A 19,436-nucleotide genomic window follows, 5' to 3' on the forward strand; every position below is an offset into this window, starting at 1 on the left:
ATGGAGGGGATGCAGAGACAAGGGAGAAGCAGCCAAGAAACAAGGAGCAGCCTTAGGGGCAGAGTCCTGGTTCCTCAACAGATACACATAACAATATCTTTGAGCTATTTACAGAACTAAAACCCAACAAATGGAAAATGTCAGCATTTTTCGCTTCAGAAAAGACCTCTTGAGACCAGTTTAAACGAGCGTGGGCCCTGCACACACCCGAATCTTGTCAGCAACCCCATCCTTGAATCACTGCTATGAAATTCCTCACCAAACCCTCCTGGGTTGGGACACACAGTTTACAAGGGCAGGAGCCTGGCAAAACAATAAAGCTATTCTTTCCTACTTCACTCAAAATTCTGTCTCCAAGATTTGACTCGGCACAGATGCACAGAGGATGAGTTTTCAGCATCAGCATTAGTTATGTGCCCTTCTGCCTCAAACTCTAAATAGGGATGGCAGACTGGAAACCAGTTTGCATCTCCCCTGAGGTTCAGAATATCCTGAGTCAGATTCATGGGTGGGTTAATCTCTCTGATAATATATAATTATTAAAACTGTAGCCCTCAATCCTGGCTACGTATTGTTACAACGTAGAAAGTTGTGTAAAATACAGGTGCCAAGGTCCATCCCTGGAGAATCACACTTAAGTATTCTGGAGAAGGGCCAGCAGTAACTATTTCATTTCAATCTCAATTAACCTTTATATAGTCACTGAAATGTTCACAGTCTTGTCACTTTCTAGTTTCAGACGATTAGAATCTTGCTGTCATTCTTTCCCTTTTGTTCTCATAAAACCAATGACACAAAGGTTAAAGCCACCAAGAAAGGCAGTTTTTCAACAAGTGCAGCTCTGCTCATCACTTTTCAAATGAGCAATTAATAATTCATAACAATTAACTGAGTTATGAGTTTCTTTTTCAATATGTTTCTAAACATGAATAGATTAAATGGTAATTGCTATCAAATTTTATGTTCTAATTCATGTGTCCAATAAAAGTTTATCTTTGGGAACTCACTTTGTATTTCCCCTTGATATATTCATAACCAAATGCAATATACTGTATTAAAATATTTATTATTAACCTATCAAATATTAACCACTTTTAAATTATATGGATGAAAGAAAACAAATAGGCTACTTGTTTAAGTTTTCATGATTCTCTTTATTTTAATATGATTTGGATCTGTAGAATAATCCTGGTAAAAACTGGTGACAAGAGCTACAGTACGAGTTCCTGCCTCTTAATAACATTTTTCCAAGGCATATGTATGCCCTGGATTTTCCAGACGCCCTTATTCTATGAATGGATAACTGACAAAAACAAACAACAAACCGGGCTTTGAAGTCAAATTCCTAGGTTAAAGTTCACATGTATTATCCTCTGATTCTCAAACTTGAATATGCATAGGAACTACCTGGAAATCTTGTTAAAATGCAGATCAGTAAGTCTAGAATGAGGTCTGGGATTCTGCATTTCTAATAAATCCCCAAATGATGCTGATGATACTGAAGGATGTACAGAATGATCACACATTTAAGTTGTTAGAATCTAGATGACTGTGTGCAGGTTACCTAGCCTCTCTGAGCGTCAGTTCTTGTATCTGTAAAGTGAGGATAACCGCTAATAAGGTTTTATGCAAATTAAAAAGGCAATGTAAGTGGCTTGGCAGAGTTACTACATTCGGCGAGCACTCACTAAGTTGTGACCACTGTCGTCACTGCAATTAGGAGAGCTAAAGGGCTAAACTAGGATATCTCTAAGATGTCAACTCAGATATAAGATTTTAAGGTTATAGGTCAAACCACAGGTACCTATGATCACAAAAGTGAGCTAGAAAAGTGATACTGGAAGTCGGTCTTCTCAGATGCCAACACGTGAGGCACTGTCAGGTCTGACACCCATCTTGTATTCTCAGTCCTTATAAGAGGGCAGGGATGATACTATATTTGTCTCTTGGTGTTCAAATTTAGCAGAATTCCTGGCACATGTCTAGAACTGCTGCTGCTGCTAAGTCACTTCAGTCGTGTCCGACTCTGTGCGACCCCATAGATGGCAGCCCACCAGGCTCGCCCGTCCCTGGGATTCTCCAGGCAAGAACACTGGAGTGGGTTGCCATTTCCTTCTCCAATGCATGAAAAGTGAAAAAAAAGTGAAAAGTGAAAGTGAAGTCGCTCAGTTGTGTTCGACTCCTAGTGACCCCATGGACTGCAGCCCACCAGGCTCCTCCGTCCATGGGATCTTCCAGGCAAGAGGACTGGAGTGGGTGCCATCGCCTTCTCCGTCTAGAACTGCACTATTTGCTAAATGAGAGATCGTATACATATGAGTAAATGAGTGACTCTGTGAACAAATAAATGAATTAGGCAACCCAAAGTGGGTCTAGTTTGATGGGGAGAAGAATTCAAAAGATTTAGCAAGACTTTATTAAGCAGCCCTTCCATTACTTTGGTTAAACTGAATTTAGTAATCAAAGATGACATAATGGGCAGAGTTTTTCTATCGTGCATGGAATGATCTGATCTCATTTGTTGTATATGAAGAACATATGGAACACGGCTGATTTAACCACGTTATATTAGATGGGCCTATCAATAGGTGAAGCACAGTTTTCTCCATCACCAGACACCAGACAGCCTTTAGTAAAAATCTGATAGAAGTCATACATTATATGTCCATATGTAGCTTAGCATCCTTTGCAAAATCAGCAACTTTAATTTTCATTTTAAAGAAAGAACAGGCAGGTGGCGACTAAACATCTCATAGTGATTATTTTGTAAATGTGTAGAAATATTAAACCACTATGTTGTACACCTGGAGCTAACCCAGCGATACAGGTCAATTAAAAAATATGTAGACACTGATAGAAATACATAAATGATAGTTATTTCTGAGGGGTGGGAATTACGGGTGATTGCTAATTTTTACTTTTTTCTTTTACATATTTCTAGTTGTCTGCAGTGAATATGTATAGTTTATAATATTAGAAGGAAAACAGCCGCTGCTGCTGCTGCTAAGTCGCTTCAGCTATGTCCGACTCTGTGCGACCCCATAGATGGCAGCCCACCAGGCTCCTCCATCCTTAGGATTCTCCAGGCAAGAACACTGGAGTGGGTTGCCATTTCCTTCTCCAATGCATGCATGCATGCTAAGTCGCTTCAGCTATGTCCGACTCTGTGCGACCCCATAGATGGCAGCCCACCAGGCTCCTCCGTCCTTAGGATTCTCCAGGCAAGAACACTGGAGTGGGTTGCCATTTCCTTCTCCAATGCATGCATGCATGCTAAGTCGGACGTCCATGGACCCTAGGACAGCGCCCACCAGGCTCCTCTGTCCACAGGATTCTCTAGGCAAGAATACTGGAGTGGGTTGCCATTTCCCTCTCCAAGGAAAACAGCAAATGTCATTAAAATGAAAAAAAAAGAGAAAGAACAGAGGTGTGATATCTCAGGAAAGACCTCATAATATTATACATCTAAGTATCTTCCACATAAGTGCTAGTAAAAGCTAGATCAGTAAAATCACTGAAAATGCAGTGATTGTCATCTCTAAAACTGCCTCACTAATACATTGCCAAATTATTCTGGTAATTAGCCCTCCTGCAAACTCCCAAACTTTGTCTTTCTACATTCAAAATCTATGTGAACAATGTAGTTGTCCATATTATTGATTTTCATGATGAAGAATACAGATTAAGGTAAGACTAAGTCCATAGAGTCAATAATACTAATTAAAAAGAGGTCTAAGTGTGATTCTTAAAAATAATTGCATCGATATTTCATTATTTTTATAGTGTGTTGTCTTTGAGACATATGCTCATTTCCCCCAAAGAGTTGTAGCTTAGAAGAAATAACCACAATACATAATATTAATCCTACACTTTTGCAGAATATGGGAAGGAATATTGTTAAAAATACATCTTAGCAATTGTTCCTCTTTTAAAATACCCAGAGATGTCTGAACGATCTTGACTTTGAATTGTGATGATGAGTTGGGGACTGAGGTTGGATACAGACCATATGAACCATGTGTGGGTCTGAATTTCTGTGTATATAGGCCCGTTCCAGATGAAACCCAACTTTACTGGAATTTACATCAAAATAATCAATTGCCCTGTATTTATGCATGACTCTTCTCCACACCTTGCAGCAACAGATAACTGAAGGTTGACTGTAATTTTTAAAAACAGAAAACCTGACAAAGAGGAGATGGAAAGCATGTGGTACTTAAATTGAGATGGGGCATGACATTCCATCCCTGTAGGTAGAGCTTTATGATTTAGAATGCCCTGGGTTCAATAGATTTGGCAACGCTCACAAGAGCGTTAGACAGAAAAGGCAGGGGTTCACAGTACTGATAAGCGCTGTATTCAGAATAATTACCTCTGATATCAAAGTTGATGGTAAAAAAATAAATCTTGTATGTATGTTCTCTATGTATTTTTTTTCCCAGTGCCCTTGATGTTGTAGCCAATATTATTGCTGTGATTCTCCCTCAGCAGAGGTTTTTGCTGATATTCAAGGTGACGGGTTGTTCCTGCAGAATGCAACAGAACGATTCCTCACACCAACATGAGCAATCCTGATTGCATTATAGCCACTCTGACTTCACTTTCATTAGTTGCTGATTGTACTAAATTGATGCGAAATTGACTCGGCTGGCTGTTAAGTCTTTAAAGAGTTGGCACTGACTATGTCTGTGATCTTGCTCTGGAAATTATATGGTCAAAGCCTTCATGTTTCTGAAAATTCTACCTTTTTTCTTAAGGTCAATTAGGGCCTTGTGAATATGAATTAATTAGACAAACTCTCTGTGATACTCATATCAAGACAGAGGACACACTTTAATGAAATGCAAGGTTTTTTTTTTTTTTCTTCTTGTTCTCTTTTGCTTCCTGCTTCATATTATCTCCATTTTATTTAAGAGGTCTTCTATTTCTTCATTTTTAACTGCTGTCTGAGCTTAAAATAAACCAAACTACATTCTGCAATCTGAATCCAGTCTGTGTCCTGTCTACTATGGCCTATGAACTAAGAATGGATTTCATGTTTTGTTAGTGATTGAAAAAAATCAAAAGAATAATAATTCATGGCATGTGAAATTAAAATTAAATTTTAATTACAAAATTAAAATTTAAAGGTCAGCAAATAAAGTTTTAATGGAACACAGACACATTCATTTCAGTGTCATCTATTTGGGGCTACAACAGCAGAATTGAATAGTTGCAACGAAGACTGTATGGTCCAGGAAACCTAAAATAATTACTGTCTGGCCCTTACAAAAACAGTTCACTGACTGTTTGGAATAAATCACCAAAGCCTCTGTCTCCATCTGCAAAGTAAAAATTATAAAATCCTAAGGATGCTATGCTGTGTGCTGTGCTAAGTCGCTTCAGTCATGTCCAACTCTTTGCGACACTTTAAACTGTAGCCCGCCAGGCTCCTCTGTCCATGGAATTCTCCATGCAAGAATACTAGAGTGGGTTGGCAAGCCCTCCTCCAGGGGATCTTCCTGACCCAGGGGTCAAACCTGCATCTCTTACATCTCCTATATTGGCAAGGTGGGTTCTTTACCACTAGAGCTACCTGGGAAACCCAAGAATGTTCTCAGCAAACTCAATTAGCAATAAATATTCACTATTAACTATTAACTGGTTTGCCACTTATTAGGTGTTTGGCTCAGAAGCATCACCCTTTATAAGTCTCAGTTTTGCTGTCTATAAAATAAGGGGAAAAATTATCTCCCTGGTAAAATGAGGTAGTACATACATGTTCCTGACACAAAATACACAATAAATAATTTCATTATTTTATATTACTTATTATTTCTCAGCAATTGATCCATATGGAAACATATGGGACCATTTTTGAGACTTCAGGATGATAGAATTTCAGATCAAGAAAAAGCCTTAGAACATCCAAACCATGTCTAAGATTTCACAGGAGGAGGTGCAATGAAAAGTCTGCGGTGGTCCAGCAAACAGTGCTTTAAGAGGTGGAGACAGTGATACCCAGATCAAGTCACTGTGCTGACTCCTAGACCTTAGTTATCAGGCACCCCCCATCCTGGTTTATCTGTGGCTCCTATACCTCGGAATTCTGTTCTTACAGTGGCTGAGGACTGGCCCTTCATTTAAATGAACACAATTCCCCTATAAGTTTCAAACAGGTTGGCACTTTTTCAACTGAGCTGATTTTCACACTTAGACATTTTCTTTATACATGTAATTTTAGAACACATTCACTAGGGTGTAAAGAATGGCTCATGGTGAAACTCCACTTGTGCACTGTCTAAAGTAAGGAGAGAACTTCATGCATTGTGTTTCTGCTTGGCCTTCTGATCATCTCATTGTCAGAAAAGTCCAGGCTGCTGCTTTGATTCTGGGCTACTCATCGATACTTTACCTGAATTTCTTCATAAGCTTTGGCATTTCAGATAACATTCACTATTAAACTTGGATGGTTCTACAGTGTGAAATGGTAAAATCTGTGCATACTTGTCATTGTTAATATTCTCTTCAAATAAAGGAGTAAAAATTAGCATGGACCGCGAAGTAAATATGGAAAGTTGCTTAGCCAGGTCAGAATTGGGGCCCTCTCTCAGCTGATCACAGGTTAGCAGAGTAGTAGGCAAACCTCAGAATGTCAGGAGGGAGCCTGGAATTGCTTTTAGTATGTCTACTATTTGTTTTTGTCCTATGCCAAGCTTCAGCAATTCAAGAGCACTGGGATTTGAATGTATTCGGATATGATCCTACTGTGAAGGGCATTCTGAACAACTCACTTCTTTCAGCCTGCCTCATCAGCCATTGCTTCTGTGGTTGTTCCAAATGAGCCATTAGTGGTGTGAAGCATTAAAGCACTTTCCACCGCACAGGCGTAAACCCTGACTTTTCTGCTCATGGTGGCATTGGGCCCCTGATGTATTAGAGGCCGGTGGGCTTTTCCTACCAATCCCAAATTAAAGTTATATTAGGAATGAATGGAAAACAGAATTGTCACTGGAAAGTGATGGGCATTAGCATGACTGAGTGGTGTGGTGCCGTTCTGCTGAATCAGGAGAAATTTCACAACTGCAAGCAACCCTGGGTTTACTCTTCTAGTTAACAAAATGAACCATCTCCCCTCAGGAGGACAACCCAGCATATTTGTAATGCCTACAAATTGCCACCTTCTATCTTCTTTCTTTCTAATATTTTCCTTTTTAAATTATCTCCGGGAGGCTCCTACTGGTTCTATTTAACAAGCACTTCTTTCCCACCCTTAGGAGTTGAAAACAGTAACATCAAGTGCCCTTCCAAGTATTTATTTTTCATCACTGTTATGTATGTGGTACTCAGCAAGGGAAATGAGACTAGCGTTCAAATTGATAGCAAGGAAATTAAAAACTTGGATTCAGTGATGCCATTCATTTTTAGCAGTAGACATATAAGAGCCCAATGAGTGAAGTCATGTGTCTAGGACTGAAAATACTCTGAAGCATCACAGACATTCCTCTTTAAGTGATATGCCACCTGTCAATGGATTCAACATGTGAGGTCAGCTGATGAAATGTGAACTGGACATTTCAATGGAACACAGCAACTAGCAAGAGACTGCAACCACAGCAACTGAAAAATTACAAGTTAGGTTCAAGGCATTTGCCCAAGGAAGTAAAATCTTCATATCAGAGAAGCAACTGGAAGCATCATTTTAATGATCACAAGTTGTCAGGATTGTAGAAATTAATCTCATAGGAAAAAAAATAAGAAAGAAAAATAAATCCCCTTGAACAATGGTAGCAGAAAAGCTATGATGGGAACCTATTAATCTCCAGGAAACAGAAGTTATGTAAGCCTTAAATCTGATTCTTAGAAATCAAAACTGAGGACTGAGAACATGACTAGTGAGAGTATGAGAGTCTGTCTGTTGGTAGAGAGATTATAGAGGGAAGCTGAGAGGCCAAACTGCGGTTCTTAACACAAACTAGCTGTGTCTCTCATTCTACTTCCTTTCTGCCCCCACAAACTTGGTCTGAAAGTCAGAGCTGGAAGCTTGGAGAGGCCCTAGAGGTCTTTTCACTTGAATTCTCTTTTAAGCAGAAACTCTCCAACAAGCATCATTCATAGGAGCTCATTCAGCTTCTGTGTGAGCTTTTCCAGAGTCTGGGGATTTATCATAACCCAAGGCATCATCCTGCATATTCTCAGACAGCTGGAGAGAATAATTTTTGGAAAATGCTAAGCTGAAACATCTTTCTCTTTCTACCCACTGGTCCTTATTCTATCTTCCTGAACCAACAAGTCTACCTGTTACATAACAGCCCTCCAAACACTGGTTGACATCTATAAGATGTTAAGCCACATGCTTACCAAACTGTTTAAACTCTTTCAAATGAAGAAATCCTTCATCAAAGACAAAACTCTCCTATATCACTGCTTTGTTCAAATGTTTTTTTTTTTTTTCCCAGTGACTGAACTCTTGCTATGGGCTGTCCAGTGAATGTTTCAGGGGAACTATAACCATTTTGGTCCTTGTTCAGTCTAAAATTATGTTAGTGTCTTTGCCACTCACGACAAAATGTTATCTGAAATTGAACATCTTTGCCACTTGAACAACTTGTTAACACAGTTCTACACCATTCTACATTTTTGCAGTTTGTTTTTATAGCATCAATTTGCAGCACAGTATCTAGCATATAGTCGGGACTTAATAAATGTTCACCAAAACTTCATAAGAAATCCTTATACAGTCACGATGGTTAGTATAGTTTTAGTTTTAGTCTATTGGAAACAATGCATGATTTTATTTAAAAAATTAACACGTGTGTTTGTGTTTTAAAGAGGGTCTAAGATTTTATTTTTCCCCCCAACAACATTTTGTATTTTTCTTGAGGTTTAGGACAATATCTCTCAAAGGCCTTTAATAGCATTGCTCTCTTATGTGACACTGTCATCTCCCTGCTATCAGTAAGTGGTATAAATAGCTTCCTGACTGCTTCTTCCACTCTTTTGGGTAAAGAAATTCTCATCAATGCAGTCAACAATTAGCAGGACACATCTTTTAGCAGATATCTTGATACGTGAGGGCTTCCCTGGTGGTTCAGATGGTAAAAAATCTGCCTGTGCAATGTAGGAAACCGGGTTTGATCCCTGGATCAGAAAGATCCCCTGGAGAAGGGAACAGCTACCTACTTCAGTATTCTTGCCTGGAGAATTCCATGGACAGAGGAGCCTGGCAGGTTACAGGCCATGGGGTCGCAAAGAGTCGGACACAACTGAATGGCCAGCACACACATTTTTGATATGTGAATACCCCTATTTGGAATACTACAAAGCATTTAGATTTCCTAATTTGGCTTTGGACAATATCTATATCCTCTAAATGGTTGTACAGTCTATGAAACACACTCACAATACTTTTTCTATAAGATCTTTGATCTTCACTGAAAAATATTTCAGTCTCTAATTCACAGTGCAAGGCTATATCTTCTTGACATACATCACTCTTTTCTAACCATATTATGTATTTCTTTCAAAGTTTTACCTTTGAATATCTTTATTCCAAATAGGAATTACATTCCAACTCCATGACACCTGCATATTCATCGCTGTCATTAAAAGCTGGCATTCTTGATGATAATTGTGGTAGGCAGAGAAAAATATCTCCCCAAAGATGTCTATATCTGAATTCCCGGAACCTGTTCCCTTACATGACAAAAGGGATGCGATTAAATTAAGGGATTTCAGATGGGAAGATTATCCTAGATTATCTGTGTGTTCCCATTCTAATCACATGGGTCCTTAAAAGTAGAGACTGTGTCCAGGCTGCGGTTAGAGAAAGATATAGTGACAGAAGAAAAGGCACAGAGAAATGGGAAGTTTATGGCTTTGAAGGGTGAAGAACAGGGCCACGAGGAACAGAGTGCAGGTGGCATCCAGAAGACAGAAAAGGCAAGGAAGCAGACTTTCCCCTTACGGCCTGACTGGAATACAGCCCTGCCAACACCTTGATCTTAGCCCAGGGAGACCGTTGTTTGGCTTCTAAATACAGACCTGTAAGATGATAAATTCGTGTTGTTCTGAGCTACTAAATATGTGGTAATTGGTGATAATTTTCTAAGCAGCAGTAAAAACAAACAGACTTATTATGCATTCTCCGGAAGGTATACACCTAAGCAATGGAATTCCATTCCCCAACTTTCATTTTTCTCCTAAGAATAATTGTTGCCCTTTTAAAAATTTTGTGGTTTGCCACAATTTCTGGTTTTACAGTTTTACAAGACCATTTTTACTATATTCCGATCAAATTTAATTAGAAACTCTTCTTGATCAGACCACTGAGCTTCCTACTAAACACATGTTTTTTTGTTCTTGGTAATAGATGTACTGATCCCTTCCAAGAACACATATCTTGATACTCTAGGCCGTGACCCAGCAACTGACTCTCAGCCTTCCCCTTGCTGTGTATGCTTCGTTCTTGATTTCCTATATCTTCCAAAATCTTAACATTTAGCTATGTCACAAAATATTTTAACTTTAATCCAAATATTCACACTGTAAGTTCTCCTGAAAGCACCATTAGTATCCATACAAATTAGGTAACAACGTGGGGAAATTGGTGGCTTTAATATTATCTGATATTCCAATGTAGCTTATACTTTCTTCAGGAAGACAATACATCTCTTCATCAGCCCCACTGGTTCTGTGTGTAGGAATTTCCATTTCATCTTCCAAACAACAACAAAAAAAACCACCTTCCTTATGTCTAGTCTTCCTGGCACCCTTAACAAGTGTTTCGTTATTTTCTAACACATGTTAACCAACCACATTTTATGTGAAACATGAAACGTTACTTTTTCTTTAGAAGGTTCATCTTTATTCTCTGGTGGATTTCAAAGAGGTGCATAAAAAAAGAATCTCTCCTCAATCTTATTCTTCTGTGGAGCAACCGTAAGACTAAGTTCGATTCTGCCCGTCCTCCTTGACGTCTTTATATTTCTGCACTCTTTCCTGAACCACGTGCTCCATGCTGCCTGACGTCCATTCATTCTGGAGGGTTTCAAGTGTTTCCCCTTTTGGCAGAGAGACCAGTTTACATTTATGGCGCCTACAACCAGTGGCCCCTCAGGCAGAAAGGTCACTGAGGAGCCTAGAGCTCTTCATGTCCCCAGGTGAAGACAAGCAATTACTTTAGGGGTCACCTTTGTTTCAATCACTTGAATTAGTCTTGTGTCTGAGCAAGGGATTTTTAGAATCCCCTAGGTCAACAGTTTGATACTCAGTAGTGGCCATTCTTATCACACTTTCTGCACTATCACTCTACAATTAGCGTTAAACATGGATTCTTAAAAAAAAAAAAAAACCAAACATGTTCTTGACACATCAACTTGTACCTGGAAACTAATAATAACTGAGATCTTACTATGTACCATGAGCTCCACATTCATTATTTTCCATATGTGTTAGGTTCTAGTTTTATCACAATTTTTACATGAAAAATTAAGTTTAGGGAGTCCAAGTACTTTCTGCTAAGTCCTGTGGGTAGTAAGGCATGGAGATGGAATTCAGACTTGGGTCTGTATGACTCCAGAGCTGAAGTGTGTGCTCATTTGGTTCTATTCATAGGATGTAAGCAACGGTGTGAGGAACTGAATCTCTTTATTTTCTTGTACTTGTATTTTCCCAAGTACAAGTCCTGTGGGACTACAGTTCCACACTGCTCCTCTTGTCAGTCCTCTGGGAGACTGGAACCCTGTGTCTGGATGCCTTGGACTCTGTCCTGATCCTTACGGCAGCTCCTCCCTGGTCCTGACTCCCTAAATGTGCAGCTAATCCCTGCTCATTGCTGCCAAGGCCACCATCAGCCCTACTTGAACACTACGTTTTTCCTTCCTTGGTTTCTCATTGCCAGGTCACTCTCACTGCCACTAACAGTGTGGCCAACCCAAGGGTGGTCCAACTTAGGGCAAACAGAAGCATGTGTGCGTGCACATGTGATGTGAGAGGCGGCTGAGAAGGGAAGAGAGCAAAACAGATTGACCTGAGGGGCATTTCTGAATGCATTCATGTATGTGCAGACATTAGCAGTGATATGAAAAATACTTATCGGCCTACAAGCACTAACTAATTAGTATGGATACCTGCTCTAGTATTGGAGCAGGTGCTGAAGGCAAACCACTTTGACAAGTATTATCCTGTTAGATTTTGAGGATATCTAAGAGATTCCAGGGGAGCACTTAGGGGTCTCAATGCAATAGTCATTGACCAACTGGCAAAAGGATTTCTATATTTTAACACAGAATATCAGCCCTGTGTAGCTGGGTTGAGGGAAGAAAAGATTTCAGACTGAGATAAAATTATTGTGTGCTCAAAGGTGTATCTGAAGTCTGTAAATTTATATAGTAAATCCTGTCTCACCCTGTTCCAGTCCGTCCTTTACAGAGCAGTCAGAATAATCTTTCTAAAGCAGAATTGTATCCTCTCCTCTGCTTGAAACTGTATGGTGGATCCCATATCACCCCTGCAGGAAGGTCCTCACTTCTCTTCCCTGATGAGATAAAACTTCTTAGGTTGGCGTTCAAGACACTACCTGATCTGGTCTATGGTTGTTTTTTCAACATTTTACCCCCATCCCACCACAAACAACACACACACAACATGCATACTCCTTACCCTCTAATCATATCAATACCTTTTGATATTTCTGAAGCAGAGCATGTTAGCTCATGTACTCTTTTTGCCCAAGAAGTTCCATCCAGGAAAGCTTTTACTAATACTAAAGACTCAAAATGTCTTCATCTCTAGGATGCCTTACATCCCACCTGGGCTTCCCTAAAGGCATGCACATAGCACTTGGTCTGATTACCTTCTAACTGTTGGGTGCATGTCAGCTTCTCACTCCAGATTATGAACTTCACATCCACATGCCCAGAACAGCTATCTCTCTTTATCCTTTAGCCTCTACTGCTAGTTCAATACCTAATTTATAGTAGTTATTCAAGAAATACTCATGAGGGTAAAGTATTTACTCCTGTAATCTCACTGATCTACTTAACTAGGAGTTGAGGCACAGAGCATTTTGTACATTATATAGCACTTACGTGGTACATCCATGCCTAAATCCAGCCTTCTAATTCCAGAAGAAGAAATCTGATGACATTATATCTTTTTATAATACTCCAGAAATTAACACAGAAAAATCAAGTTAGGCCTTTTTGGGGCATACGTTTCTTCTAAGGCTGGATTTGTTTACTTTCTCTACAATATCTTTCGCTGATTACACTTCAGGAACTCATTCATTAGGTCCTGCTGCAGCAGGTAGCTAACATGAGACTTTCCCTTTGGAAAGGTGTGTCTTCATTATAAAGTCTCTCATTCCCTATGCTTTGAGTCTTCATGCTGGTCCCTCCTCTGTCTGTCTTTCTCTCCTCCTGACTGCTGGCCTTCTGTGGGCCTCTATATCTAGATGACAACTATCTCCTCAGTCCTGGATCCTCACGTTGTTTTGGGCTTCCCAAACTCATTCAGATCCTTAAAATGCTTCCTGGGAACCTACAGTGTGTATAACTTTCAAACGATGACCGTATCCAGAGCTTATGTACAGAAGTGCTGCCTGACTTCTGACACTATTTGACTCTTTTAATGACTCTCCAGCATGGTGAGAGATGCTCACTCTCCAGCTTCTAGATCCCTTCCTAACCTTGACCTGCTCAAAGCCCAATTTCTCAGTTATCACCACAATTTACTGATGCCCATGGCATTAGTATGGTAACAAATTTCACTTTGGCTTTATAATATGCAGAACTGTAGCCTCCAGTTAACTATACATTTCACAAGTAGCAGGTAAAATATTCCGTTCACCCCTGGTAGAAACTGGCTTTAGATAGTTCCTGCATGCTGACACTTTTTTTTTTTTTCAAGTGAAAACTAAGCAAAAACTCTCTAGAGCTGTGCTGTCCAATATGGTAGACATATGTGTCTATTAAGCCTTGCAATATGGCTAGTTCTAATTGAGATATTCTGTAAGCAGTAAACATCTGATTTCAAAAGCTCTGAAAAAGTGAAATATATCCTTAATAATGTAACATTAGTTCTATGTTGAAATGATAATATTTCAGGGTTTTTTTGATAAAATAATTTGTTAAAATCCACCTCTATTTATTTTTACTTTTTAAATGTGGATAACAAAATATTTCAAGTTACATGCTTACATGATTTTCTATCGGGCTGCAGTCTCCAGAGGCTCTGTCTGGTGGCTCTTTAATATTAGTAAGCTGATTGTGTACAGATAGAATGGAAAGCTAGCGCAGAATTAAAAAGCAGAAAAGGTTGTGAATGACAGAAGGAAGCTTCTGCTCAGATTTTTAAATTTCTGTTCCCAGAATACACTGACATGCCACCTGCCTTGACAAGCTTTTAAGAAGGTCTGATAATCCTCAGAAAAATGAAGTTGAACCAAATGGCATCTGTGTAAAGCTCACTGCATGGTGCCTAACCTCAGAGGCTTAAAATCAACATTGATTTTCATCATTTATTTTATCCTGGCATTTAAATGTCCCTTAGATTTATTACCTTTAGGTTTTTGGTTCAGAGGCAGTGATGGGTATGATACAAGGGTGATAATAAGTTATGTAGATACCATTTAATTTATGAACTCTGGAGCTCCAGGGTAGTTCAAGAAATATATTAACCACATACACATCACCCTTCCTTCTGCGGTAAGGATTTCTAAGCTGGGTCCCTATTGTGCCACTTAATTTATGGTCTGGCCAGGTACATGGATCTGCATACAATATTTCAATATAAGTTGCTCCAACCATCAGAAGAAACGAAGATGGGCTTCAAAGGAGCCGGCTGGCCAGCTGATGGATTGCTCTCTCTCTCCTATATGTAGGCTGGGGCATTAAGTAGTTTTTAAAGCTTGTCAGCGGTTTGGGTCTTTTTCTGCTCTGAGAAGCTGCACGCACCAGCCTCGACAAGCAGAATCAGCCATGCTGCAGCAGGCAGAGGGCAGCTCCCAGAGTTACTTACGTTGACAGCCGTAGTGCCAGGAATTTCCCGGCAGGCACTCATCACACTTAGGCCCTGTTGTTCCAGTCTTACACTCACAAAATCCTGAGCCATTACAACGATCATGGACTGAGCCCAAAGGGTTACAATAACACTCTGTAGAAACAAGACAACACACAGGCTGGAGACAAGTCCACATGGCTTATAAGTTATCAATACAGGAGCGTCACTTACTTAAATGGATCACTTACAGAAAGATGTCCACTAATGAAATGCTTTGGCAAATATGGCTATTTCAGATCCATTTATTTATTTGCTCAGCCTTCCATGATAGCATTTTTATGTTATGGGAGGAAATCAGTTGAAAACTTCTAAGGAAATAAGACATCATGCTCTTCCCTGCTAACAGATTATAATGGAGGTTCCGTTTGTTAGGGCATTTTTAGATGGTTTAATGAATGCCATGAGAAGTTTGTGTATCAAGGATAAATCAATATGCCATCAGTGTAAAATCTGTTTTAAATTATTCAAACGAGCCTATCTGTTACACTCAATATTTGAGAACTGCTGAACATTGTAAAAGTGCAATATGAATGCACTTTGTTCATTCAAAGGCAGTTTTACTTTATGATTTGGGATGGTGCATTATATATATATTCATACTGTGTTGCAATCAGCCTTTAGATATTGTATCTGCTAGGCATGTTAGTATAGTTTTATGTAACTTAGATTAACAATCATGGAAGAAAAATGAATTTTGTAATCCTAAATAAATTTCAACGTATGCACACTTTGAGACTCATATCATTATAATGTCTGTGGACAGAAAAATATAACTTTGTGTAATAAAAAGTAAATAGAATAATTTCTGGATTCCTCACATAGTATTATGCAGGATATTTTTACTTCTGAAGCTCTGCTTTGCTTAAAGGGTGAATTAAAAATGAGAATTCCTTAGGCTTCCATTAGCTAAGAAAGCTAACAGCAGTTAGTTTGAAGCTTTTGGAATGTGTAAGCTGAAGTTTCTTTCTTTGTAATCCCACTGTATAATACTGGGCAAGTTATTATGCCCCTCTGTGTCTTGATTTCTCTTATTTTAAAATGGTATCACTAAGAGATTTTCATGTTAAAAATCAAATAAAATCACATGAAGCAACTAACCAAGCAGCCAACTACAAGAAACCCTGAGAATTTTAGTTTAGTATCTTTAAGTTTAGTGTCTTAAATTGGAAATGGAGATTAAGGGTTTACTGTTATATAGATAGGTCTAGAGGTGTGGTTCTGTCATAGGAACTAACCAGATAATTTCTTCAAAGACTGTGGAGTACCTTGGAATCATTATTTAGTTCATGTTAAGGGAATTTTGAAGTTCAGCACTCTTAAGATATAAACATTTGTGAGGCTGACATACATAGGTAAAACTAAAACTAAATAAAGTCTAAATTGCTATCTTCTTGTCTGGCTTGATTTATTAATTGGAGTTTTATTTTGAATTGGTGTTTTCTATTTTAATGTGTGGTGGTGGTGGTTTAGTTGCTAAGTGGTGTCTGATGCTTGCAACCCCATGGACGGTAGCCTGCCAGGCTCCTCTGTCCATGGGATTCTCCAGACTAGAATACTGGAGTGGGCTGCCATTTCCTTCTTCAGGGAATCCTCCCGATCCAGGAATCAAACCCAAGTCTTCTGAATTGCAGGCAAATTCTTTACCGACTGAGCTACAAGGGAAGCCCATGTATGTATGACAGTTGTTTAAAAAATTTTTAGATAGAAATTTTGTTGTGACTTTTAAAATGTTTATATATATATATAAAATCTATATATAAAACATACATATATATATACACACACACATAGCTATAGCAAAACTACTACAATATGTTTCTTACTATTTAAAGTATGTAAGTTGACAATGGACCACCAGCATTTTCTAAGACAGGGAGTAGAGTCACATCTGGTCAATGTGAATTCACATACTATGCCAGTATGTTAGCCTGTAACAACTGATTAATATAAGGTTTGAGATGTAAAAAATGTAAAATTAAAACAAATGTGGAGCATCTGAACCACAGCACACCTCAGTGGTTGCCATATGAAAGGTGGTAGGTGTAATGCACTCGGTCATGAAAATTAGTGACAAAGAGAGGTGGGGTCTACTCTACATTACATACAAAGTAATTTAGTTTTTTTTTTTTTTTTAAACTTTACATAATTGTATTAGTTTTGCCAAATATCAAAATGAATCCACCACAAAAAGTAATTTAGTTTAAAAATACCATTTCTGGAACTCAAGTCAATGGTAAGTGTTGCAGTGATGAGGATAGCCTTGGGGAATTATATTTTATTCCTTGCAACTAGGAAGGATATGTAGGACTACTAAACTAAAAAACATGAAATTCTTTAGAAGTCTGATTAAAAAGTTGTACTACAATTGATTTATAGGTATTAGAAATGTCTTGGGTTTGTTTTGTTTTATAGAATGTGCCTCTGACTACCTGATCTTGGGTTTCCAGGGGAATGAAAACAATAATACATCATAACTGAAGATGTGTTTAGTAGCAAATGCTGAGCCCTGCATTTCACTCTGATGTCAAGCTTGTTATCAGGGATTATTAGCAGTGATTACCCAAGGTCAGAAGCCACCTATCCAGCTTCCTGCTTAAATACTCGAGTTTATATGAAACAGAAGCATGCAAGGATGCCATTTTCATGGAACTGCTGCATCACACATGCATCTTTGGAAACATGGCTGGCATGGAATTTGTATGAAAATGGGTAAATCTGCCAAGAATCACAAAGCAGTGATTACTGTGACAACATGGAATAGCCTGCACTTTATATTTACCATAATATAAAATGATGCAAATAGTTTAAGACATCTATTTCAACACAGTCGTTATTTTGTCAAAGATAGGTGCTGTTCCCTCAAAACCAGGGTGGTGGATTTCATTGCCAATTGTCAAAGAAATGGCAAATGCCTTTTTCCCCCTTAACTATTAAGGTGGCTTCGATGAAGTTCAAATTTGCAGAGATTAGTGACTAATTCTGCGAAAGTGAATTCGGTAAACATCCATTCATTTTCATTAGTGCTTTCTATACAAAGTGGTATTAAAATTACCTCTCAATTACTTGTGGTGTATCTTCTCAAATTTAATTCTTAGTCCTACTGCAAGCCCTTTTAGGGAACTTAAATGCAGAAAACAGCAACTAGATTCCCGCTGCCCTATAGGGCGAATCTTGGTAATGGAGCCACAGGCTTCCAATGGCCTTCAGAGAGGAAACCCAAGCCTCAGCCTCGTGCTCTGGCAGCCTGATGGCTCTACCCTTGGCCCCTCAAGTGGGAAAAGTGGAATCTATAGGTCTTTAAGGAAGCTGTTGAATGTTCATAGCGACTCAAGAGACTGTAGCATATACAAGCTAATCAAATTTTTCAGTTCAGTCTTTAAAACAGTTTTACTTCTTAGGAAAAGGGCAACAATTTAAAGAATTTGGATATGTGAAGGGGATATTGTCGCTAATTTTAATGGTATATAAAAATACTCATATTTGTATTTACTGATGACTTTACTTGTTTGAAGAGTATAAAATACTGCATAGGGATATATTTACCTCGGTAAAATAAAACCTTTCTAAGGTTTATAATTTTAATTAACAAACTTTCTAGAAAGGGAGAAAACAAGGGCTCTTCATTTTTTTTTAAGTAGAAATAAAGAGAATAATGTATATTAAGCTTTCTATTCATCTCTATTTTACATGATTTAAAAGACAAAAGCTGAGTGGCTAGTTTCTTGTCTGTGTATAATCAAATATGGATTTATAACAGAACTACGCCTCTTAGAACTTGATAAGAGTGCTGGTTTTGTAGCTCACAGATTACTTTAGAATAGGAAAAGGGGAAGACATCATTAGAATAGAGTACTCTGAGTAAAAATATTGGGATGTTGTTAAGTTACCTGCTATGAGAAATTTTATGAAATAAAATCTTTTCTTGTAAGGTCTTTTTATTTGATTTATTTAAAATAATATGAAATTGCTATTGTAAAACATTTACTCCTTATTGTAATGTTTTGTGTCTTGAAAAAACTTATTAGGTTTTATTCCCGCGTTCCCGTGTTCCTATTTATTTTACCTTTCCACTTGTTTCCACATTTATAGTATGACATTTATATATTTTTACAAATGACATTCAGCAAAATGTAACTGCATCTGAAATTCAGACAGCTATGTGCCTTTTAGTTTTCACTAATATTCTCAAATCTTTGTAACCCAAATGTTATAAAGGCAATTGAACTTCTGTTCACAAGCTTATAGTAGAATTGCTGCTGTCATCCTAAAAGCATACCATAAGTAAAAGTCTGACAAGTTGAGCTTTGCTAATTGTGTCCCGGTAGTTGGGAGAGAGTTCAAGTATTGAAGTCAGGAAACTAACTCTTTACTAAGCTGTATGATTTGGGTCAATC

At 38.4% G+C, this 19,436-nt stretch overlaps 1 protein-coding gene across 5 annotated transcripts in view; it reads right to left on the reverse strand.

Moving 5' to 3' along the window:
- NTNG1 (netrin G1) overlaps nucleotides 1-19,436 on the reverse strand; it is a 374,168-nt gene that overhangs the window by 39,434 nt on the left and 315,298 nt on the right. For 3 of the 5 annotated variants that reach the window (XM_005893208.3, XM_070367580.1, XM_070367581.1), the window contains one exon: nucleotides 15,001-15,135. The exons of the other annotated variants lie outside the window; for them this stretch is intronic. In XM_005893208.3, coding sequence (XP_005893270.1) covers nucleotides 15,001-15,135 — 135 coding nt within the window. The remainder of the gene's footprint in view (nucleotides 1-15,000; nucleotides 15,136-19,436) is intronic. 5 annotated transcript variants of the gene reach the window in all.

This window comes from Bos mutus, chromosome 3, assembly GCF_027580195.1.
Source record: "Bos mutus isolate GX-2022 chromosome 3, NWIPB_WYAK_1.1, whole genome shotgun sequence".
Lineage (NCBI taxonomy): Eukaryota > Metazoa > Chordata > Mammalia > Artiodactyla > Bovidae > Bos > Bos mutus.